General features: G+C 29.6%; 3 protein-coding genes across 4 annotated transcripts; 2 read left to right on the forward strand and 1 right to left on the reverse strand.

The window, feature by feature from the left end:
* Positions 1 to 3,020: 3,020 nt before the first annotated feature.
* On the forward strand, positions 3,021 to 7,165 carry LOC113847830 (glycerol-3-phosphate dehydrogenase [NAD(+)] 2, chloroplastic). 2 transcript variants are annotated; one of them, XM_027477125.1, is made up of 9 exons: positions 3,021 to 3,434; positions 3,939 to 4,075; positions 4,717 to 4,822; positions 5,255 to 5,456; positions 5,555 to 5,642; positions 5,803 to 5,950; positions 6,399 to 6,548; positions 6,648 to 6,797; positions 6,877 to 7,165. In XM_027477125.1, exons 1-9 carry the CDS (start codon positions 3,123 to 3,125, stop codon positions 6,889 to 6,891), a joined length of 1,308 nt encoding a protein of 435 aa, XP_027332926.1. In that variant the 5' UTR covers positions 3,021 to 3,122; the 3' UTR covers positions 6,892 to 7,165. The 2 variants fall into 2 exon arrangements, with proteins under 2 accessions (XP_027332926.1, XP_027332925.1); XM_027477124.1 differs by having other exon boundaries at positions 3,044 to 3,434; positions 6,648 to 6,778; positions 6,877 to 7,121.
* Positions 7,166 to 9,780: 2,615 nt separating this feature from the next.
* LOC113848200 (transmembrane protein 87A-like) lies at positions 9,781 to 14,047 on the reverse strand. The gene is made up of 5 exons (XM_027477604.1): positions 13,796 to 14,047; positions 12,443 to 13,376; positions 11,932 to 12,027; positions 11,422 to 11,558; positions 9,781 to 10,172 (listed from the first exon to the last, which is right to left on the reverse strand). Exons 1-5 carry the CDS (start codon positions 14,038 to 14,040, stop codon positions 9,986 to 9,988), a joined length of 1,599 nt encoding a protein of 532 aa, XP_027333405.1. The 5' UTR covers positions 14,041 to 14,047; the 3' UTR covers positions 9,781 to 9,985.
* Positions 14,048 to 18,634: 4,587 nt separating this feature from the next.
* On the forward strand, positions 18,635 to 21,591 carry LOC113848414 (WRKY transcription factor 55). Its single transcript, XM_027477904.1, has 3 exons — positions 18,635 to 19,198; positions 20,077 to 20,214; positions 20,929 to 21,591. The coding sequence occupies exons 1-3, from the start codon at positions 18,687 to 18,689 to the stop codon at positions 21,374 to 21,376; spliced, it is 1,098 nt and encodes a 365-aa protein (XP_027333705.1). The 5' UTR covers positions 18,635 to 18,686; the 3' UTR covers positions 21,377 to 21,591.
* Positions 21,592 to 24,040: the final 2,449 nt, after the last annotated feature.

A 24,040-nucleotide genomic window follows, 5' to 3' on the forward strand; every position in this document is an offset into this window, starting at 1 on the left:
ATAAATTTTTATAATTTTTTTATTAAAATATAATCTTTAAAAAGTTAAAAATTTAGAATTTAATCTTTATTATTAGCTTTTTTCTCTATTAAGTGCTGAGTTAACTTTCTGTCAACTAGTTCAGCATTCTATGTGGCATGTCATATCATTTTTTTTATTTAAAATTAAAATTTACAAATAAGTTTATGAACCTATTTTATATAATTATATAAAAGTCTCTTCTTTTTCCTCCACTCTTTCCTCTTCACTCACCCCTTTCTCTTTCCCACACTTCCATCTACATTACCCCTCTCCTTCACTCACTTTCATTCCTCTATTTGCACCACCCCTTCCCCTTCCTCACTATCTATTTCTTCCACCTCTTCCCTACATCTTTCTCTCTCCAACACTCACACCCATTCCTCATATCCACACTATCCTTCTCCATTCCCCACATTTCTTTCTCTCTAACACCTACACTCCTACCACCATCCGCACCGCCCCCTCCCTCACACCTTCCCTTTTTGCTATTTGTACCATCCTTACACCCCCCATCCTTTCTCCATCACCCATTTCTCCCACCCCTTCCTCACATCCTTCTTCCTCCGACATCCATATCCATTCTTCACATATGCATAACCCTTCTCCTTTCTCTACATCATTTTCTTTTCAACACTTATACTCGTACCACCATTTGCATCACCCCCTCCCCCACCCCGAACAAAATCTGACACATTGAACTTCTTTGCCAGCTCAACAATGTCCACAATCATTTTCACATTTGCCACATCACTATCATTCTCGCGACAAGTTGGCGATTTCAAGGGTTAAAATGACGATGCAGTGGAGGAAATCGAAGGAGAGTTGAATGATAGGACCATAGCAAGTGGAGAGAGTGTGGAAGCCTTAGTGGGATAAGTGAGATGAGGTAAAAATGACAAAAGGATAGGAAGAAATGGGAGGGAAGAAGGGGTGCTAGAAAGGGGTTGTAAGGGAGGGGAAGGGAGTGACGACGGAGAATAAAGAAAGAAAGTTAGATAGACTTTATGTAGTTATGTAAAATATGTTTAGGGACTTATTTGTAAATATTTTTAAATAAAAATAATAAATAATAAATGGTGTGACATGTTACATAAGTTGTGACTAGGCTTCGAGATGGCCATGTGACACCACGTAGAGTGCTGAGCTTGCTCTTTTTTTTAGTTGTTTAAAAAAGAATTTGAATTCGCAAAAAAAAGTATTTTTACCTATTTTTTTTTAGAATAGGAGAATACAATTAAAGTGTATAATAAGGCTTATATTTATTAAACATACGCAGATCTAACTCTAACTCTATTATCTATCTATAGATAGATATCTTTATTACTTTATTGCACGTTCGGGAAAGCATATGACATGTCATGTTAATTTTTTATTTTCTATTTAATATATAAAAAAAGGAAAGCACGAGCAGTGCAAGGACTAAATCATAAATTTCTAATTTTTCAAGACTACATCTTAACAAAATATTTTATAAGGACTTATCACAAAATGAACTACATTTATAGGGACCAATAACATATTTAAGTTTTATTCTTATTTACACACGTATATTAAAATTAATTTTTATGATAATATGATCATTAATAATTAGAATTAAAACATATAACTTATGCAAATGCAAAAATTCAGAAATAAAATAATTAAGTTATAAATTATTAAAAAAAATACCAATTCAAAATATGTGTTTGTAAGAGGAGAAAGTCCTCCATCATAACATTTTATTTTTTATAAACACATTCTCAAGCAAACCCATGAACCTAGTATAAATATTTGTGTTTTTTATTAATTTTTAATTTATTAAAATATTTTTTGTTTATTATAATAAAATGTATAATTTACATATTTTTTGTATTTTAAATAAAATTTAATTAATAATTTATTTAAAAATATATAAAAAGTCATGTTGTTAATATTTTCATATTCAAATACCAATACTTAATTTTCAAAATACACACTATTTATTACATATTAAATGTTTAAGAAACTCATTCGTTTACTTTAAGACTAGCATTCAAAATATAATTAAATAGCCACTTTTCTTAATTATAACCTTCTGTATTTTATAATTTTTCTTTTATTATCCACTTTCATAAATCATTCTCATGGATACAAATCTGATCAAAATGACTAACTTGACATAAATTAACCTAGAAAACATAGATCTGTCTATTTTACACAAATATTACAATTCGCTTATAATATATAATATTTACAATTCAATAAAAAAATAATTCTATTGTATTTGGATATAAAATTTTAAAATCATAAAACCAATAATAGAAAATACTCAAAATATGAAAGAATTATGAAAGATAAATAAAAAAAAGGAAGCATAATAGATTTTAATTTTTTTTCTAAAAATAAGTTATTTGAATTTTTTTATTTGATATAAAAATTATGTAGTTAAAATTTTATAGTATTTTAAAATTAGTTTTTTTTTTCAAATATATTCAAGGTAGTTATTTTTAAAATGGTAAAAGTTTGACTGCATGTATATGTATATAATCAATTTTTTTTATTGAATTTGAATTTTTTTAAAAATAAATGATATATTTTAAAATATAAAATGTATAAATTAAAACCCTTTTTAAAAATTTAAATAATTTATAAAATAATACAAAAAAATGCATTAATTATTTTTTAAATCTTAAATAGAAAACACTAAAAATACATGTAAAAAATTTAAGGTTAAAATAAATATTTAATACATATAATTAATATTTATTTATAAATTAATTTTTATACTGAATATTTATTAAGCTAATTATTATATCAATTTTGAATAATGTTAAAATAATAAGAATTAAAATATAATAAATTATTAATATAAAAAATTAAACTATAATTTTAAATATAAAATAATTTATAAATGAGCATTAACTGAAAAGCCTAAATATTTGTATTAGTCGAATTCTAATTAACTGGGCAATCGATATTATCCATTTCTTTGAATAATTTTAGGAAAACTAAATATAAAGTGATTTTATCTTATTTTCTCCATTTAAAATTGGAAAGGATAAAACAAGCCTTGCAATTTGCTTACATAAAATCTCTCACTTTCTCTGTGTGACGACGGCGTGTCAGCTTCTGAAGCTTTGACAATGGCGGCAGTGTTGGAAGCATCATTGGCGACCCCATTCTTTTCTTCAAAGCCTCACACCACTAATTTCCCTTCAAAGTTTCACACTTTTCCCTCAAAACTCACCCTTCGCAATACCCATCGTTCTTCTTCTGCTGCAAATGCTTCTCTTTCTCCTTCTTCCCCTCAAGACCCGAACCCGAACACCCAATCAAATTCTGACTCGACCCGGGATCGCCAGAGAACCGTTCGGCTCGCTTGGGAGAAGCTCGTCCGGTGGTCCAGGTCTTGGCGCTCCAAGGCCAAGACCGACGTACTCGAACGCACAAATAAGGTGCCATTTTTTAAATTATAAGTAAAATTTAAAAATTGATTTTTTTTTTTTGTGGTATTGTTCCATTTTATGATTTACAGGTCCCTTTATTTGAAAAGGGTACTCTCTTTTATCTATTTAAAAAAAAAACTAGTTTTTGACCCACGGAGTGGTGGCTTTAAATTATTTATGTAACTGAACTGTCAAAGGTCAATTCAGAAGAGTTTATAAATAATTTATCAAAATAGTTTGAGTTTTGTAGGTATTTTTTTTAACGTATTTCTTAACTTATGAAGTAAGTTATTTTTAACTTATTTTAATAAATGTGAGGATTAAATTTATGGAATAAGTTATCGTGTAAAAAAACTTATTAATAAGTACTTCTATATATCTAAATACACTTCTACAAGAATAAGATTTTGATGTTGTTATTGTGTATGAATGTGTTGATGACATAACATGGTGTTTGGTGGGTCTTATGTGGTGTGGCAATGACAGTGAGATTGTTCTGTTTGTTTGAAAAAGGTGGTTGTGCTTGGAGGGGGGTCGTTTGGGACCGCAATGGCTGCCCATGTTGCAGAGAGAAAGGCTCAATTAGAAGTGATGATGCTGGTTAGGGACCCTCAAGTTTGTTTCTCAATCAACGAGAGACACTGCAACTGGTAGCCTTTTTATCTGTCCTCATAATCTGAGTAATTACAGGTTAACTTGTGAGCTAAGAAGGACGAACACTTCTAAATAATGGTTGTGTTACATCATAACTGTGTTGAATAGATATCCATGTCAGACATTGCATGATAGGATAGGATATTAGAGTTGAATAAGGCATATGATGGAATAAGAGCATGGTAGAATTTATGTTCAATGCGTATTAAAATAATATATTGTGTTATCTTATGCAGTTTCCCTCGAAGGATAAAATTTACACTAGAAAAAAAGCTAGGATAAGGCTATAAGATAGATTTATCATATCCTTTTAGTTTAACAAACGGCAGAAATAAGATAAGATAAGAAAAGATATCTTATTATTTTCTCCTATCCCATCTACCAAATGAGCCTCCAATACTTTTTGATGCATTATATTTTAAACCTATTTTGATACTATGTTACTTTTAGACAAATTTATTGCATTGTATTAGTCGTATTGTGTCCTTGATTTTTAAAATTTATTGTATCTAAGTCTCTGGATCATATCATATTTATGTTTTGTGTCATATCCTTGCTTCCTCTCTTGTGAGACGTGATCATATAATTTCATCACCATGTCTCGCTTAGGTCACTGTTTGTATTTTATTTTGGGCAGTAAGTACTTCCCAGATCATAGGCTGCCAGAAAATGTAGTTGCAACAATTGATGCCAAATCTGCTTTGCTTGGTGCAGATTACTGCCTTCATGCAGTGCCTGTTCAGGTCAGTTGAAGTGTGAGTCTTTGTAGTTAAATAAAATGCTCCTTCTGCCTTATATTAGATGTCATTTGAGCACTTTTTATTTGTATCAAATTATTTGTCACTGTAGAATATATAAAAAAAATTATTAATTACTTTTTTCCAATAATACCCTTTTTTAATTAAGAATAGTTCTTGGCAACTAACTATTAAAATAACTCTACATTAGTTATCACCTAACACTAAAATAACTTCCAACATTTTTAATATAGGAGTATTTTAGTGAAATCAATTTATTTTGCCATAATAATTAGTACAACTAATCATTTTCTCGTGATGGGTGCATTAGTACTAAGTGATTTCTAATATGAGATGGAGGGAGTACATATGATGATTCTCAGCATATTTTGTTTGTAAAAGATGTGACTGACTAAATCTTTGAGCCTGCAATTGCAGTTCAGCGCATCTTTTCTTGAGAGTGTTGCTGAGTATGTTGATCCGGGCTTGCCATTCATATCTCTCAGTAAGGGCCTAGAGCTGAATACCCTCAGGATGATGGCTCAAATTATTCCTCAAGCACTACGAAACCCTCGCCAGCCTTTTGTTGCACTATCAGGGCCTTCTTTCGCTTTGGAATTGATGAATAAGCTACCCACAGGTGATAATGATGTTGCTACTTACATGTATGAACTTTGTTTCATATTTATGATGAAAGCCAGTATGTTTTGTCTTTTGGTTCCATTTTTCAAATTGCAGCAATGGTAGTAGCATCAAAAGACAAAAAATTGGCAAATACGGTTCAGCAGCTACTAGCTTCAAGTCATTTAAGAATCAGCACATCAAGGTAGATGACCTTAAGTAGACTCATAATAGAATTACTGAGATTGAATTTCATATGTAAATGATACCCTGGCTTCTGTTTTTGTTTCATGCATAGTATGGCAAAGGACTATTTATCCAGATATTGATGCAAATGTTCAGCTTGTAATCTCTGATAACTCCAGTGACGTTACAGGAGTTGAAATAGCAGGTGCACTCAAGAACGTGCTTGCAATAGCAGCTGGGATTGTAGAAGGCATGAATCTTGGTAACAACTCAATGGCTGCTCTTGTCTCACAAGGCTGTTCAGAGATACGGTGGCTTGCAACGAAGGTAATTAATCTCTCTTTAATCAACTCTTAGAACTCTTTGCAAATAGTACAAATTTAGTGAAGGGGAGCAAATTGGTTTTCTCTTAAAAGGCAACTGTATATGCATTGTATGCAACATCTAATTTGCAGAAAGTGTAGCAAATAGAATATTCAATACATATAATACAAACTTTTGACCTTTCTAATTGCACGTTGTTTTATTGACTTACCCAAGGTCAAGAATAGAGTTCTGATGCTTTATGGCCATTTCAATGGTTGGAGTTCTTGGTTTTGCAATTTTGTTGATTCTGTATATATATTATTTTTACATCAATGCATTATGGTAGATACCTTCTATCAAAATGTACACATGCACATATACTTTCTTTTAGTGGCTCCAAATGCATGCGCAAATAACTGATGTCCATTGTGCCTATCTTATTTCTCTTTCCTTCAATTGTCTTTTGAAGATGGGTGCAAAGCCGACTACAATAACTGGCCTGTCAGGAACTGGAGACATAATGCTTACATGTTTTGTGAATCTTTCAAGAAACAGAACAGTTGGCGTGCGTCTTGGATCAGGCGAGAAGCTTGAGAACATACTCAATTCCATGAATCAGGTATCTGAGAAGTTTCTCCAAGTGTTCCATACCATACTCGAAACTTATGCAAGTGGCAATAGGTTCTGAAATGTTTATGTTTATCCTTACTATGTGCAGGTAGCAGAAGGTGTCTCCACAGCCGGAGCAGTAATTGCTTTGGCACAGAAATACAATGTAAAGATGCCAGTATTGACAGCAGTTGCTCGCATCATCGACAACGAACTTACCCCTAAGAAAGCTGTTTTTGAGTTAATGAGCCTCCCTCAGGTTGTTCTGACCCTCCTTTCAGAAGAACTTTATTGGTTTATTTTGAGATTACAATTTGATTGATAACTTTTGGTGATAGGTTGAAGAAGTATGAAACCTCCCAATACATCATTATGTCTACCAGCTGCTTTTTAACTGCTGCTTGTAAGACATTTGTGTACCAATTCTTTTCACCATTGTGCTTCTAGTGCTGAAGGCTTGGTGAACAAAATTTTGCACAATCAGGGTTGCACCATGTAGTTCTTAGATTTTGAGAAATATGTAGATTCTAGACGATGCATTATCTCACCTCAATTTATACTTTCTTACCATGACTATACTTGGAGCCACAAATGTGCGTTACTCTAATTAATGTCACTTGTTTGTGCAACTACCTAGCATCTACACACTTCAACATGAATGTTTTGGTTGGTATGTCAAAGTAAAAAAAACTAGCATGTTCAAGATTTTGTTTCAGTTTTGTTAATATCAACCCTTTAAGCTTATTTTAAGTATTTGAAAATAGTATATTTTTGTTGAAAAATAAACTATTTATAGTTTGTAATTTTTATGTAATACATGTATCCTTTTTTTATATATATAAAATTTATTATTTTTAATTGCTTTAAATTAACATTTTTTAATTATAAAATTATCATCTTATTTTTAATTTGTTTCCTTCAAAGTTTGTATAACAATAAAAATTTGTTTTCATTATAACATTCAAGGTTTTGAAAATTTTAAAATAATATTTATTATTTAGGGTGCCAATAAAAGAAGGTTCTTCAAGGGAGTAACTGAAATTACATTACTATTAGTAGTGTGCTCTGGAATAGGACTAGCAACATGAATCTTTTGTTGCCTCAACCATCACAAGTCCAATGATCAACAACATTGTTCAACAAAACGACGGCCAAATATTAGGTTGGGTTTTTTTTTTTTAATAGTGTAAAAATATTATTTTTTTATGCGTATATCCTTATATTTATATTATGAGTTATACCTACAGAACTTTTGACAGTTCACTATCTTACTCATTACCTTAGATTAATTTATCTGGAGGAAACTAGAAGCGATTCCAAACATTACCCTTATTTTATTTAAATTTGCTTAGGCTAGAGATTAAGAATGCTTTCATGCCGACAATAGCAAAGGAAAGTTCTATGTCTCTTTTGGGTTACTTATACTATATTTCATTACAATGATTGAATTAATAATACTTTGTTGAAAATGACCTACTTAAAAAAGTAATAATAATAGTAGTTGCAATAATAAAAAAACAAACTTCCTCGTCCAATTTAAAATTATAACGTTTTAAAGTATTTTGTACATAAAATTTTATAATTGAGATTGATATTGCTACATAGATAGAAATACTTTAAATTAACTTATCACGACAGTCACAGTTTATTTCACAAATTAAACACAAGATCATCCCAGAAATAGGCTTAGTCAGCTTCTGTCGAGATTCTATCTATAATATGAATATAATCATTCAACATTTCAAATAGATTAAATTTCTAAAAATAAAGATGTTAAAAAGTCTACACACCACAATAATTCACATTTAGTCCAATGATCACATGATAAGTTATTCACAACCATAATTTTATATAATATTCGCACGCGCACACATGTTAGTGCTGGCTGAATTCATTGCTGAGAAATAATATTTTTTATCACTATTATTTTTGGAGAAAACTTATGAAAAAGAAGAAGTCATTTCTCACAATTTAAGCTGAGATAAATATGATAGCAAGGATTGCTTCATGTTCATTTGGATCTTTTGAATCATGCTTGGAAGGGTTATAATGCCAACATTAATTTACCTAGGGTTATAATGTCATCATTAATTCGAAAAGTAATTATTATTTCATACATTTTCTAATATAGTGTCTTAGCTTCATTAATCTACTTAGGAAGTAATTTTATACCTTATGGGATAACTTAGACAAACCCATCTGATTTAGGGTACAAAGGGTGTTTTGGATAAAGAACAAAGATAGTTAATAGTTTAGAAATTTATAGTCCTTTATGCAAGTGTATCGTTAACAAAGAATATTATTTTGAACTGAAAATATCATTTGAGGGTTACCTATATTAGAAAATCTTGGTTCTTATTATTTTTTATTTTTAGGTTCCAGAAAATCTTTGTTGAAAGCATCATAAATGAAATTGGGTATCTTTATTGTAGTGGAATTCCTCCGTTCAAAAAATCTTTTCTCCAGATCCCAGCTCAGCTTCAACTTCAAATCAAATCACACAACATGCAAGAAAAGCAAGCATTTAACATGAAAAAACTCATCATTCCATGCACATCTTATTCAAATAATTTTATCTCGAAATTTGATGGAGAAGAAACATTTTTTATTATTTGATGTGTCACACTACCTGTTAATGAGACTGTCAGTGTTTGTTCTACAGTGTTTTTTTTAAGTGTATTAATTCGGATGGATGCAATCCATAATTTATTTCCTAAAAAAAGGTCAAAATGAAATGTTAAAACTTAAGAGATTATGAAATCAAGCACATTTTTGAAAAATTAACTACATAAGTTAATTGCATTGATTGAATAGTTGTTATCCAATTTGACACGCCACAGCCAAAAAATTTGAATAAATAACCACCAATTCTGGTCCCCCCAGCATGTTCATCCTTAAATGGTAGTACATGTTTTTCAAGCTAAAAACATGATAAACAAAAATCAGATAATCTATCCATTGCCTTCTTTTAAGAAAAAAGTGATTCTTTAATGAGGTGTCATCGATTGCTTTCGTATAATACTCTCCATAAAGTAATTGCTAATGACTAATGATGATAAAATTTTCTTTCTTTCTTCTATTTTTTTAAGAAAGCTCAATAGAGCAAATAAAAAGGGTAAGCACAAAACTAGGCTTGAAGTTAATCAAACCATGTTGAGTTAACTACAGAGATAATACTACTAGGTAAGTAGTATTGGTGCTCTACCAGTTAGTTTTGGTGGCTATCCACCAAACACCCTCCTTGACTATAGAGGTTGAATGGCCATTGAATAATGATCTTAACAAATTCTGCCCTCCCTTTTTCCCAATCTTTTGTTGCTTCTCCATGTTGACACTTACCCTTCTTTTAGGCCATTCCCATGCAAATAATAATGCAAAGAGGCACAACAAAGAATAGAAGGCAGAACTTATTTAGAATTATGATGTAACAAGTTGTTACCAATACCATCACTCCCTTTTGTCCTCCTCTCTATCTTCTCCAAGTCCAAACACATGATGATCTGCAGCAACTGATGCCTTTCTTTCCTTTCTTTCTAGCATGATTGCCATGTCCCCTGACACCTTAACTGCACTTCCAGTGAGTGTGATAGCCTTGTCGTCAAAGTCATCACCCGTCTCCTCTGAGTATGCATATCTGTACAACCTCATGTAAAATGTCACTATATCAGTGTAAATATCAATAATAATAACAACAACAATAATAAAAGAAATTTGGTTAGCTGTAGGTATGTTTCTCAAAATCAGCATTCAAACATCTGATCTCTACTTAAGTTATGGTCTTAAACCTCATGGAATATGAGTTTGAATTTCACCTATGATTCTCTGAAATTCCTTTCACATACATCAGTCGATTTTGGTTTTAGACAAACATTAAGCTTGAATGTTCATTAAGTGATACGTATCTGGTACCTTTCCAATAAAGAGACAGAAAGAATCTAGCTTATATTGATTCCACAAACTGACAAATATAATAGTAGTAGATTTTGACAAAATCAACAGTCTTCTTCAGGCACAAACAGGAAAATTAAATATTACATTTTTAAAAAAAAAATACGGACTGCAATCAAAATTTTTGCAACCAAAAAGGCATAACCACATTTTGTAATAAAGTAGCCATAATTATTTTACTATAAATTATATGTTAAATAAAGCTTACATATTTGCACCCTTAACTACTAATATTTGTATTCCCAGAATTTCCTTACATTATGATTTATAGCACATCATTGAAACCACAACCTACCAGTCACTATGCAAAAGTTTAAAACTCAGTAAGAGGGCAGCAATATGACCTGACTTGGACTTAGGAAACATATTTATAAGGTGTTCTCAAAACATGAGCAATTAGCAGAAAGACTGGAAAACATTTAGAACACAGCAAGACATTGAAAACAAACTTCACTACATTCAGGTCAAAAGATATCATTCATAGAAACCTGCAATTAAAAAGAGAACAGAAGAACTCCCCAATTTACAGAATAGAACATAGACTGCAGTTCTTCGAAAGCATGCACCTCCAACGCCCAAAGGCCCCAATTTCCTCTCAAATTACAGGTTAAGTCTTCCTCTCAATCTCTCCTCTTATTTATAGACAATATGCCCTAATTTACTAACTTGCTCTCTCACTAAATGATATTAACTAACTAACTTCAAGCAAAGTTGTAAATGGAAACATAGATTTACAAGTATAAATATGCAATTATGCAAATTACATGAATCACATTTTGCAACCTTGTGGATTTCTGACACTACCAGAATATTAAGACTCCAGTTCATTTCATGAGTAGGCTTATTAGAATTTATGATTATATTTTCTGTATGTTTTCTGTTCCTTCTTCCGATTTATGCTTCAAGAGATGGGAAAAAGTAAAGCTAGATTTTACCTAGTTGGATTTTGAGATGGGGCCCAGAGAATGCAGATCACTACCAAGAGAACATATGCAAGCAAACTCCAGAAAGCTGGGATGATCCAAGCTCTTTGCCACAGTTCACTTAAAGGGTCAGATGCATTGAAGTACAACTGAAACAAAAATTAAGAAATATCACAGCTTGAATCTCCTGTAGTTATCAGCATAAAAATAAAAACAAATTTATGAACAATTCTTGCTCCTGGTTATTGAAAAACTATTCTCAAAATTGTTTGACATCAAATTCACTTCTTAAACTTTTATTCAAATCTATTATACCACCCAATATTTTCCTTCATTATATTTTTGTTTTATTTTGAACTGAAAGATGGTAAATTAGAAGGAAGAACTTAACAAGGAAAGTAGTTTTCTTTAAAAGATTTGGCTAGAAGGAAAAAGTAGGTTCGAGCAAGCTTTTGTGGTTTAATGAGCATCAAAAGGTAACGAGAAAGCACGGAAGAAATTAGTAACAAAAACAAAGACTACCTCATAGCCAATCCATAGTACTGACAGCAGCACTGTCACTGCAAGGGAATTTGTAAATTTCCGGTACAACTCAAGTTTTGTCATACTTCTGCGGATCTGTACATAGGATGGACAACTGGACACAATCAATTTTAATCAACAGCCAAGCAAATAAAATCCAAGATACACCTGAATAAAGTGGGATCTTATTTTGAAGCTCTGAGCATTCTTTAGTTACCCATTTTAAATTTATCCTTGAATCATAATAATTTGTAAAACACAAAAGCTATTTACTAAATGTACCTGTTCTTCCTTTGTTAAACCGTCATAACACTTTTGTATGCATGTCAACAACAACAACTATAGTGAACACAAACATGTCCTACATGTGCCTACTCTAGAATTTCATCGATTGGAATTGAGCTCATCAATATGTTGCCCCTCTGATGAGCAAACGAGTTAGGAAGATGATATTTATACCAGTGCATGAATGACGAGCAAGGATGGGAAAAATTATAGCATAGTAGGATACCTGAAGCTTTTCCAGGGTTTTAGATAATGATGAAAAAATCCACAGAATAAAGCATGCATCCAACAGTGCAACAGGTAGTACCAGGAAGAGCCTTATTTTTCCAGCAAAATCATTAATATTACCAAGATGTTCCACCAGCTCCAGTGCTTCTGCAGCCACAAAATACACCAAACCAAGATGAAGGACTCTTGAGGTTATACCACCAAGTGTTGGGCGAACAACATCATAACCCAGAGAAACCACCAGAAGAAGAAGCCGTGAGACTGTCTTCTTGACAGCAGTGAATGTAACAGCCCACAATGTAATTACCATAGGCCTGCTTCCAGTGGAATTGAAATTCGCATACTCAAAATACCACAAGGCCATTTCACACATTCCAAGTCCAATAACAGCAGTAATGTGGTAATGTAACTGTATTACATCTTTCCAATACTGTACAAACCGGAGAAACCAAACCAGACCAAGAAAAAGGTAAGCCAAAGACATCAAACCATAAAATGTCATTAAAGGCATCATCTTCCCAGGTAGATAACCGTCTGGATTTCTCCAAACAGTTCTTCCTGAGATCACAGTGTCCTTCAGCTGAGGATCACAAAACATGAAATACAAGTAATACATTCCAGTACTGTGTATGTCAACAGTTTGAATTACCATTTTAGTCTCTTCATCTTGCCCTTCGAAAAACGTCTGCAAGCGTTTAGGACCATTCGGGTCATCGGGGTTTTCTCGGATGATAATCTCTCCTAACTTGCAGGAACCTTTCTTGGCAAGCTCAGGCGTACAGCATATAGCATCAGAGTTCAAATAAGCACCCCCAATGTTATTCCTATCTTTTACCTTAACTATTATAGCTTCCACCAGCCCTGTCTTTTGTTGCATTTCATTCTTCTTCTCAACAGATTCTTTTGTTCTTCTAAAGGTGATGGACTCAAACCTGATCAACACACAACATTGAAGCGAATTAAAACTCCTTTTAACCATTCTTTTCCCCCTCACATAATAGATAGAATCCATGGATATCCACCACATTGATAAAAATTAAACCTTATGATTATTAATAATAATTAAAACAAAAAAAACATGTAAGCCAATGAAATGTGAAAGTTCTGCTACAATTTCATTAGCTAATTTAAGTAACAAATCAAAACATCTTTATCATTTAGTACATTAACTTAATCAGAAATTAATATTTATAAAAATGAGTCAATCGGGTCATCCAAGGACCAAAAAAAAATGATTATTTTAATGGAAAAAGGTTACTAGGAAAAGAGAAGCCCAGTTATATGTTTCCGAAGAAACAAACGGATCAAACATTCATTGGCATTAGTAAAAACAAAAGAGGGATATATACACCTGATGAAGGATTTGCCATTGAGCTCAGAGGATGGAGAGTCGTTGAAATATGAGAGTTTGGAAGCATAGAGACCCTCACTGCCTCCATGGAAGAAGAAGGAATTAGAACGGTGGATAAAGGTGTCGTTTTGATAGTCATGGATGGAAGCTGCCACGTGAGTGATTGAGAAGGGGAGAAAGAGGATCATGATGATGAACAAGTACCCATTTGAACACAGATCAACACCATCATCCACCATCTTCATCTCTGTCTCTCTCTCTCTTTCTGTGCGTGGGTGAAGAGTGAAAACTGAAAAGATCAGAATTTGCAGTGCGAGAGAGAGTGAGGTTGATGGCAGATTTCTCAAATAATAAAGAAATGCCGATTTGTTAGTGTCGTACGAGAATATGCAGCATAGAGCCATTACTATGTTGTGGCATGAAACAAAAACTTGTATTAAGTTCCCAACCACCTTTTTTTTTTTTTTTTCAACATGTTTTTATTGAAATAATGAATAATTTTTTAGTCTTTATATGAGATTTTTTTAATTTAATTTTTATAAATAAAAAATTTATATATCAATTTTTATATAAAATTTTATTTCCTATAACACGTAACGAGATTAAATTATTTTTTATTTTTATATAAAATATTTTTTTGTAATTTAATATTTATAAAAAAATGTATATATCAATCCTTATATAAAATTTTATTTTTAATTTTGTTTTTATTAATACAATAATAATTTTTTACCATTTGTAGAGTAATATTCTGAATTCTTAAAAAAAATTATATTTTATTTCATAAATTTTTAATTTATGATGTCAAATTTTATTATACAAATTAATATTTTTTTTTATTTTAAATTTGTGTAATAATTATTTTGAGAAAGTTTCGTGTCCTAATTTATTTTTATATAAACATTATTTTTAATATTTTTTTTATCTCAAATAATACTACCTGTCTTTATCGTATTCTCATAATAATTTTTATATCTTCCTTTATCATCCTTGTTTTAATGCTATTTTTTTAAAAAGATAATCAGTAACTGTAAATAAAAATAAAAATAAAATAATAGTAATAATTTAAAGAATGATTTTGATTTTTTTATAAATGTACTGATGATTTAGAAGAAAATTTTTCACTTTGTACACAACTTAAGAAAACATGACCAAAATTTAAAATATTGAAATAAAGATAACAAGAAAATGGATAAAAATTAAGATGAAATATGATAAAGTACAATAATTGATATTAGAGATGAAAATATTGAATATAATACTTATGTAAATATGAATTAAGACATAAAATTAAACATAAAAAATATGAAATATAATATAAAATTTATTTTAAAAAATTAAAATAGCACTTTAAAGATAATAAAAAAATATGACATGACATTAATATTAAATTGTGAATCATAATAATAAAAATAAAATTAAAATAAATTTTTATTTAAAAATTAATATACATATTTTGTTTACCTATAAAAATTAAATTACAAAAAATAGTCTCAAGAATTAAAAGACAATTTAAATTTATTATTTTAGAGATTTAATGTCACTGTAACAAAAATAAAATTGAAAATAAATTTTTATATTAAAATTTATATATAATATCTTATAAAAAAATAAATTAAAAAAATTGTATAAAAACTAAAAGATTATTTATCCTTTTATTATAAGTTATAAGCTATCTTAAATTTTATTAAAATAGTAAATTCAGGTTTTCACGCGAAAGTTAATTAATTATAAATTAGTATGTTGTATAAATTAATATTACTTTATATGGTTAGCTGGTGATAAATTTGAATATATTTTGAAAAATTATATTTGCGATATATTTTGTCTTTTTTTAACTGTTTACGTGTGTGTCTTTTTTATTCAACAATAAATGTTTTGCAAGCTTTTTATATCAAATAAAATCGATTTTTTCAGCTAATTATCAAAGTATTTTAGTTCGTCTACAAATTATCATTAGCACAGTATTTTATTATTCAAATTAATTTTAAAATTTAAAATGTCAAATTCTTGTATTATATATATATATATATATATATATATATATATATATATGCATGCTAATATTTAAATGATAAACATTATTTTTATAATAAAAACAGTTATATTTATTTATAATTAGATAAATATAAAAAATTTATTTTATAAATCTATTATAAAAATAATATAACTCTTCCTAAGTTAAGAAAGATTTAAGCAAAATAAAATAATAGGCAGAATCTATACTTATCTCAGTTTAGAGTTTTGACGTTGATGAATCATAATTAAGTTATTCCAGTTAGGTGTGTGTTTAAAGTTATTTTAATAATCTCGTAGACATAGATTTAATATAAAAGTTATAATTAATAATATTTAAATGAATATAAATTTATGACTATTTAAAGATGAATTCAAACACATTTATATATTTACTAAATCTTTATTTTAGCTTTTAAGACAATAAACATCAGATATTTTAATCTTTAAAATTTTAAAAATATTATATTAATTTATGACTTTATCGTCATTGTGGATGTGTTTTTATAACGTATTATTAATTGATCTCTTTCGCAGCATATAATCAAATACTAGATTCTACGATAGAAAAAAAAAAGTGAATACAGTTTACATTTTAAATTTCTGTTACACTCCATACTTTTTATACACATTTAATAGAATCGAATTGTATTTTTTTTAAATTAGATTTTTAATGATATTCAAGTAATGGATTAAAATGAAATTAAGGATAAAAAATTAGACTAGGAAAGTTCAAAATTGTTGTCTAGACTAAACTTTATGGGATTTTTGAAATTAAAATAATAAAATAATATATTAGTATAAATATAACAGGTTAATTATTTATTTATTTTTATACAAGTTGTATAATACTTTATACACTTGTGTATTGGTTGACAAGGTAGGTGTTCAAACTTTGTAAGATCATTAGGCAAACCTCAAGCTTCACTTCATCGCCCCAAAAAATGACAAAATATTAAATAATTTTTAATTTTCAACTAGAAGAGATAATTTGAATGATAAAAATAAAATAAAATAAAAGGTTTGACACTTGTCCTAATTTTGGTCAAAATCAGAAAATAAATTAAAAAATCTACAGTTGTATTTGAAAGTTGAAACCGCTGGCGCACATTGCAAATGGAAAGCATGTTAATTGTTAAAATTGCTTATTTTAATCACTTTTCTCTTAATTTTTGTTCATTTATCTTTTCTTTTTCTCTAATTTGTGATCACTCCACTCAATCGAAAAATTGGACACAAACAGTCTCAATTGTTAAAAAATTATATTTTTAAAATTTTAAATTCTAGAACTCAAATTGAAAAGATGAAAAAAAACAAAATGGTTACAAAACTAAAATATCAGGTATTTAAGTATGTAAAGAACAACTTATCTTTAAAAAGAAAATAAAGAATAAAAATGTAATAAAAATATTGATAATTAATTTTTGAAAATTGAGTGTTAATCTAGATAGCTCTAGAAAAGTTAACTTTTTAAAGTTATAGACTTGTCAGCTTGCTCTCCAAGTTACAAACTTCAAACTAAACTATAAGATTAAATCATAATAACTTTTAAAATATAAAAAATTATAAATTAATTTTAACTAAGAGAGATATTTTACTCAATATTTTACTCTTATAAAAATATTTTAAAAAATTATATAAATTAAACTTCAGTAACCAGCCAAAAGTTTTTTTAAAAAAATAAAATATAAATTAATTTTACTGTGTGAAAAAACTATCTAATTGAATTCTAATAATTATTCGAAACGATAAACTGCTACAACGTAGTGCGACGATTGAAAGTAGATAAAGCGACATTTTTTATCGAAATTTTTTGGGTTTTTAATTTAATTAATATACTATTTTCTTATCTAGTGATTTTTTTGTTACGTCACGAAATGTATTGTTCTTCCATAGATGATACCATTTTTTTTTTAATTTAATATCGCATATTTTAAATTGATACACTGTAACGATATATGATATACGCATTTTAATGTTTATCTTCGTGTTGAGACTATATCTTTAATTGAATAATTTGAATCGAAATTGATAGCACAGAGAAAATTGAGCGTACCTTGTGGAATAAACAGAGTATACTGGGGTGAGTAAAAAACTAAGTAGTAGTAATGAGAAAGGATGATTCCAAGAACTCAGGGGTTAACCACTAATTGTACGTTCAAAGTGTTGCTGCGAAGAATTGGCTCTTGAAGAAGAAAAGTAGATGCTTGGGTCACTCCTTCAAACCTTGAAAATTCATCAAACAGGTCCAACGCAAGAAACGGTTTCAATGGGGCAAAAGGGTCTTCCCTAGACCAATCGATAAATAGAAATTTTTTGTTGAAATTCCAAGTAACGTTGACCCAAGACCAAGTCCTTCTTTCCACACATGTTCACATTTCTCCTTTTCATTTTCAATCTTAAATATTCCATAATCAATACCTTTTTATGTCCTATGATTCTAAAAAATTTTATTGCTCAACTTTTTTTTTATGCAAAACTTTGATATATTACTTCAACTAACCATTTGATGTTTCAAATATGTTTGACATTTTAAAATGAAAAATTATATATTTTAATTTTTATATTTAATGAAAAAACAAATTTTTACCCCTCTTTCTAAAATTGCAGTGCTTGTTTTGACTTTTTAACGATTAAAAACGAATAGAATTAATTTTTATAAATTTTTAAAAACCGGTCAAATTTAATGAATTAAACATATGTTTAAGCTTTCTTTTCTTCTTTAATTTTTACTTTATTGTGTAAACGCAAAACATATGTGTGTGCTCAGATAGTAAGTTTTCCCTCTAAGAGACAGAACCAACGTAGAAGCTTACCAAGAAACTTGCTCTTCTTAACAACCCCTTTATATATTTTCACAGAGAGTTCAAAATCCATGGCCAGCCAAACAGAGCAGAAAATCTCAGAAACCATGGAAGAGGTTGTGAATTCTACTAAGCATGCTTGTGAATTGGCACGAAACCTCGAACCAGAAATTCCCAACATGGCCAACCAACCTAACATGCTGTTGTTGTCCATTGATGAAGCAATGAAAGCATTTGGTGCTGCCAAAGAAAGACTATTAACCATGATGTCCCAAGAAGGCCTAATCATAGCACCCTCTTCATTTGCTTCAATGTTGCCACGTGATGAAACACCTCAGGGTCAGATTGGTGCAAGTAGTGTTACCTCAATGCAAGAATTGATGAGTTCTGGAAGTTATGCACACAACATGGATCAGTTGTTACTAATGCAACAACCCTTTGATGTGAGAGCCTTGCTTGAAAATAGGGGCACCCTTCAGATTGGTGAAATGGGTAGGAAGGATTTGGAAGGTTCAGATAGATCAAAAGGGTCTGAAGGAGAAATGCAAGGAATTGAAGCCTCACCATCAAGATCACGAAAAGGGTATGCACACTTTTTCTGTCTTTTTGTTTTTGTTTTTAAGAATATGTTAACATCTGTCTTTAACCACGATTTTAAGTAATTAAGAGTAATAAGATTTTATGATATTAGATATTTGATGTAATAAGTATTCATTTTATAAAATTTTATTACTCTTAGATTTTTAAATCGATGATGCTGTGACAATAAATTATGGTATTTATATGACTATAGTTTATGCAAACGTAGAGGAGCTTGTCGTGTTTTACTTTTCCTATGTTTAGGGTCCAAAAAGAATGGATTTCAATGAACAATTAGGCCCTGTCTAGGCATCAAGGAACTAAAAACAGTAAATTTCATGTAGAAAGTGGAACTTGAATTAATGAGTGTAAGAGTCTCATAATGCACATCTAGCTAGCTATTATGGGTAACTAGTTTTTGGGTATAATTGCCTTGCTCCTTAGGTAACTAGTTTGTGGGGATAATTGCCTTGATCCTTGGGAAACTAGTTCATGCAATTGCTGAAGAGCTTGTCCTGTTTTTGTCCACACCATTATACGATCGTGGATGACTTACACTTCATTTCCCCACAATAATTGAAAGGAAAAAAAACAAAAGTGAAATGCTTTTGGGTTTTGGAAGCTTTAGTTTATAACCCGTACACGATTATTGCTATGTAACCAAAAGGGTACTGACTCAAAAAAGTGAAATAAAATTTTCCAAGGTCTTTCTTAGGAATTAGGCGATAATAAGTCACACGGATATTTCCAGCTAATTACACTAGTTGATAATTGTATCACTTTGCATATGTTTCACAAAATCTAATTGGTTAATGCAAAATCTCTTCTCAAAATGGTAATTTCTTGGATATTGATCTAATAGCTGTGTTTCACATTAATTAGAAACAGGAAAAATGATCTGAAAAAGAGAACAATATTGCTTCCTGCACCACAGGTTGGAAACATAGATATGCCTCCAGAGGATGGTTTTACTTGGAGAAAATATGGCCAGAAAGAGATACTTGGTACCAAATTCCCAAGGTATGATTAATTAATTAACTATCCAATCAACTGAACTCGTCAACTAGCTCTATAGCATAAATTGCAACACCTAAAATGGACCCATGCATGTCTATATTTGATCCCTTGAATGGTTAAAAGCATATACTAATTAATATTCTACTACAAAAATATCCGACAATCATAATATGGTTGTTGTTGCTTATATAGTTTGACAGGTTCAATTCAAAGTCACCTTTTGTTCCATGCATCTACCATCCAGAACAACTTTTACCTTTCTTTCGAGATTTCTTGCTCAAGTCTGAAAAATTCAGTAGCACATGTATCAAATCTCCCAGAAAATTGACTCGTTCACACATGATATAAGTAGTTGACTGGTTATGTTTTTGTATATATTCATGCCTCTTCACATTATCTAATTAACTAATCAGTACATTGACAACTTGGTAAACAAATTGATAGCCGAAGACAAATAGCCCCCATTTTTAATTACAACCTAAAAAGAACAAACGCATCAATTTTTTAGTATCCCTTCATTAATAATTAATTAGTTAATGATGCTTCATTTTTTCTTAAAAATTGTCCTTTCCAACACATTTTTTATTATTAATTAAAATTTATTAAAACTCATACAGTTACATGATTTTATAAATTTTAATAAATTTCAACCATTACAAACGAATTAGTAACATTAATCTTTTGAAAAGTTTTTTATTTTTAATTTTTTCTTTTCAGGGCTTACTATAGGTGTACCCACCAGAAATTATATGCATGCCCAGCTAAGAAGCAAGTACAAAGACTCGATGATAATCCTAACATATTTGAAGTAACATACCGAGGTGATCATACATGTCACATGTCATCAACAGCACCATCATCATTTCCACCACCACAACTTCTAGTAGATATGTCAAAGGACATTACTCAAACTCAAAGCACAATTTCCCCAGAATTGTCTCCATCATCAAAAGTTTCAGGGTGGTTGTCACCGGTTAACCTCAGCCTCCACAGTGGCAGTGGCGGCGGCGGCGCTGGTCCCTCTACTTCAAAATATGGTACTGATTATTTTGTGGCTGATATGGCTGATGCTATGTTCAACTCGGGTAGCAGCAGTGGCAATAGCATGGAATGTCTCTTTCCTTCCACTGATGATAAATGGGAAGCAGGTGAGAAGAAAAGCTGAAGAATGTTATAATTAATTTTAACTTTAATTTACTTTCCAAGATTTTTCTCATACTAATTTATACATATACCATGTTGTACTTGCTTAATATAATACTTGTATGTGTTTAATTCTTGTCTAATACTTCAAAAGAGAGAGGGTAAGTTGGAGTTATTTTTTTTCTCATCATGTAATATTTGCAATTTTGCTGAATAAAATTTTATTATTAGAACAGTTAATTTACATATACACAAACACACCTTAAATTAAATGATTAGTACAATTAAGAAAATTAAGCATTAAAAAATCACTAGTTAGAGGTAGCACTTTACCTTACTTTGCAGCCTATATGATGATTTAGATGTTTCCCACAATCCAGATTCACGAATGATCTGAGGTCAACTCTTGGAGAAAATATAATAAAAATTATTTTTTATTATTTTGTTTATTATCATTTATTGATTTCGATAACGGGGACTATAAATTTTTGTGTTGTCCCAGCTTAATGAATACAAAATTTATTTAATTTTATTCTTACATTTATATTGTATCTTTGTTATCATCGAACTCATCACTTTCCCTCTTTAGATGGGTCCACAGTTGCTACTGTATCCAACTTAAGAGATGAACATAAAAAAGTTGGTGTTGCTAATTCTTTATAGAAAAAGGTCTGCATGCTAAAATTTTCAACTAAAAATTTATACTGATTAATATGTTTTAATTATTAGTTAATCATATGTACTGGAAAAGTATTTTTCATCAGTTAATAGATATGTATTATTACTTAATGTATGTTATTATTAATTGGCATGATATAAAAACTTGGTGTGCAAATGATAAACCTACTTTTTTATTATTCACTAAAAGAAAACTTCGTGGTTACGATTATTTTTTTTGTTAATTTAATATACGCCTTACAAATACCATAGATGCTAGTGGATGCAAGCATTCAGTGATGTGTGTGTGTGTGTGTCTTTATGCATTAGAGTTTGACTTTTCTATATTAGCTAACAAAACTAAATTTGAATCATATAAAACTAAAACCTTACATTTATTTGTTTTGGAATTAGAATTATGTTTATAAAATAAAAATGTAAATCCAAATATATTTTCTATTTGGTGTACGTCTTTAATTACACCAGTTCAATAATTTATTTTGAACTTTGTCTATCACAATTCGTGTGGTTATATATTTAGTTAGGGTTTTATTATTATATTAGTTTTTTATACACACATGTATAAACAGAAGGATTTTAATACTTAACATTGAACTTATATATATATATATAAAGTTGATTAAACTTAATTTAAAAATTATATCTATATTTTTTGTACAATGTATCAAAATTAAATTATTATAAAAATATATCGATAACTTATTTACAGTATTTTATAAAATTTGAGAGAATGAATTATGTGACTTTGTTTATGAATTAAATTAATGTGTATAATCAAATGCACCCCCAAAAAACTAAATAATCTTATGATAAGAAACAACTATATTTGTGCACTTTAATTCACAGTGGCTGCAAAGACGCAATTAATAGTTTTATATCTTGTTCAACTTAATGCATAATACAATAGAAAATGATTGTTTCACACTGTAAAATACAATAAAGAAATATTTGAAAAAATATGATGATGAATGATATGATAAAAAAAACCTAAAAAATGAATGTAAAATTATAAGAATTATACTATAGTTAATTAAACATGGTAAATAGGGTGTATACATGTATATATATATATATATATACATGTATACACCCTGCAAATTTCAAATATCGTCAGGTGTAGGAGTAAGCAAAATAAATTGTTCACAATGATTACTTAGTTTATGAATATAAAATATTGTAAACCAAAATCCAAAACACTACCATGTATTGTGCTTTATCCCAGTAGAAGTTTACATCGATTTTCTGTCACTACTTTCTCATGCTAACTGATAATTAAACATAAAGTGATACATAAAAAAAACATCAATTTGATACAAATATATATAAATTATTTTCTTAAAATATTCTGTGGCATCGCTTTTCCGTGTTGAAAGGGGGAGAGGCTAAGGGACATGTTCAACGCAGGGCCTTAATCAAACTCTTGCAATGCTAGATTCTGAAAATGACCCATGTGTTCATTTGTTAAAATGAGAAATATCATTTTTATACTTTTTAAAATACACTTTTTTATTAATTTTTTTCCAAAAATTAAAATATTTGTCTTATAAATTAAAATTTTAAATTATTAAAAATTGTAACATTTAATATTATTAATGTATAATTTTAGTAAAAGTTTGCAAATATTAAAAAAATGTGTTCTTATCTTTCCTTTTTGGGGAAAGCACATATTCTAAATAGATTTCCACGATCGATTACCCTCCCTATACGTATATATACATCGTATTCGATTTTCTGGACGAGACAGTTGTATTGCATAATATATGGCACTTAATTGTTGTTCTAATTGCATGAGACAAATTAGAAACAATGGTCAATATTTAGTTTGGAAAAAATCATTAGTTCGATCTCAAGCTTATCAATAACGTTATTCAACCCACACATGTGTATTGATGTCGTTGGTTATCTATTTGAATAGTAGTTCCTTAATGTCTCAGTCTCTCTTTCAAGTTCCAAGAAAATTTCCAGTGAATGTTCTTCGGGTCTTCATGTTCGTTCATGCATAGCCTTA

This window comes from Abrus precatorius, unplaced genomic scaffold, assembly GCF_003935025.1.
Source record: "Abrus precatorius isolate BTA unplaced genomic scaffold, Abrus_2018 Scaffold8, whole genome shotgun sequence".
Classification (NCBI taxonomy): domain Eukaryota; kingdom Viridiplantae; phylum Streptophyta; class Magnoliopsida; order Fabales; family Fabaceae; genus Abrus; species Abrus precatorius.

Coding starts and splice junctions, on each gene's coding strand:
- LOC113848414 (XM_027477904.1), top strand. CDS start 18,687: ATGGCCAGCCAAACAGAGCAGAAAATCTCAGAAACCATGGAAGAGGTT. Junction 19,199..20,076: donor CCATCAAGATCACGAAAAGG/GTATGCACACTT, acceptor CACATTAATTAG/AAACAGGAAAAATGATCTGA. Junction 20,215..20,928: donor CTTGGTACCAAATTCCCAAG/GTATGATTAATT, acceptor TTTTCTTTTCAG/GGCTTACTATAGGTGTACCC.
- LOC113848200 (XM_027477604.1), bottom strand. CDS start 14,040: ATGAAGATGGTGGATGATGGTGTTGATCTGTGTTCAAATGGGTACTTG. Junction 13,377..13,795: donor AATGGCAAATCCTTCATCAG/GTGTATATATCC, acceptor TGTGTTGATCAG/GTTTGAGTCCATCACCTTTA. Junction 11,559..11,931: donor TACTATGGATTGGCTATGAG/GTAGTCTTTGTT, acceptor TTTTTGTTTCAG/TTGTACTTCAATGCATCTGA.
- LOC113847830 (XM_027477124.1), top strand. CDS start 3,123: ATGGCGGCAGTGTTGGAAGCATCATTGGCGACCCCATTCTTTTCTTCA. Junction 4,076..4,716: donor AACGAGAGACACTGCAACTG/GTAGCCTTTTTA, acceptor TATTTTGGGCAG/TAAGTACTTCCCAGATCATA. Junction 5,951..6,398: donor TACGGTGGCTTGCAACGAAG/GTAATTAATCTC, acceptor TGTCTTTTGAAG/ATGGGTGCAAAGCCGACTAC.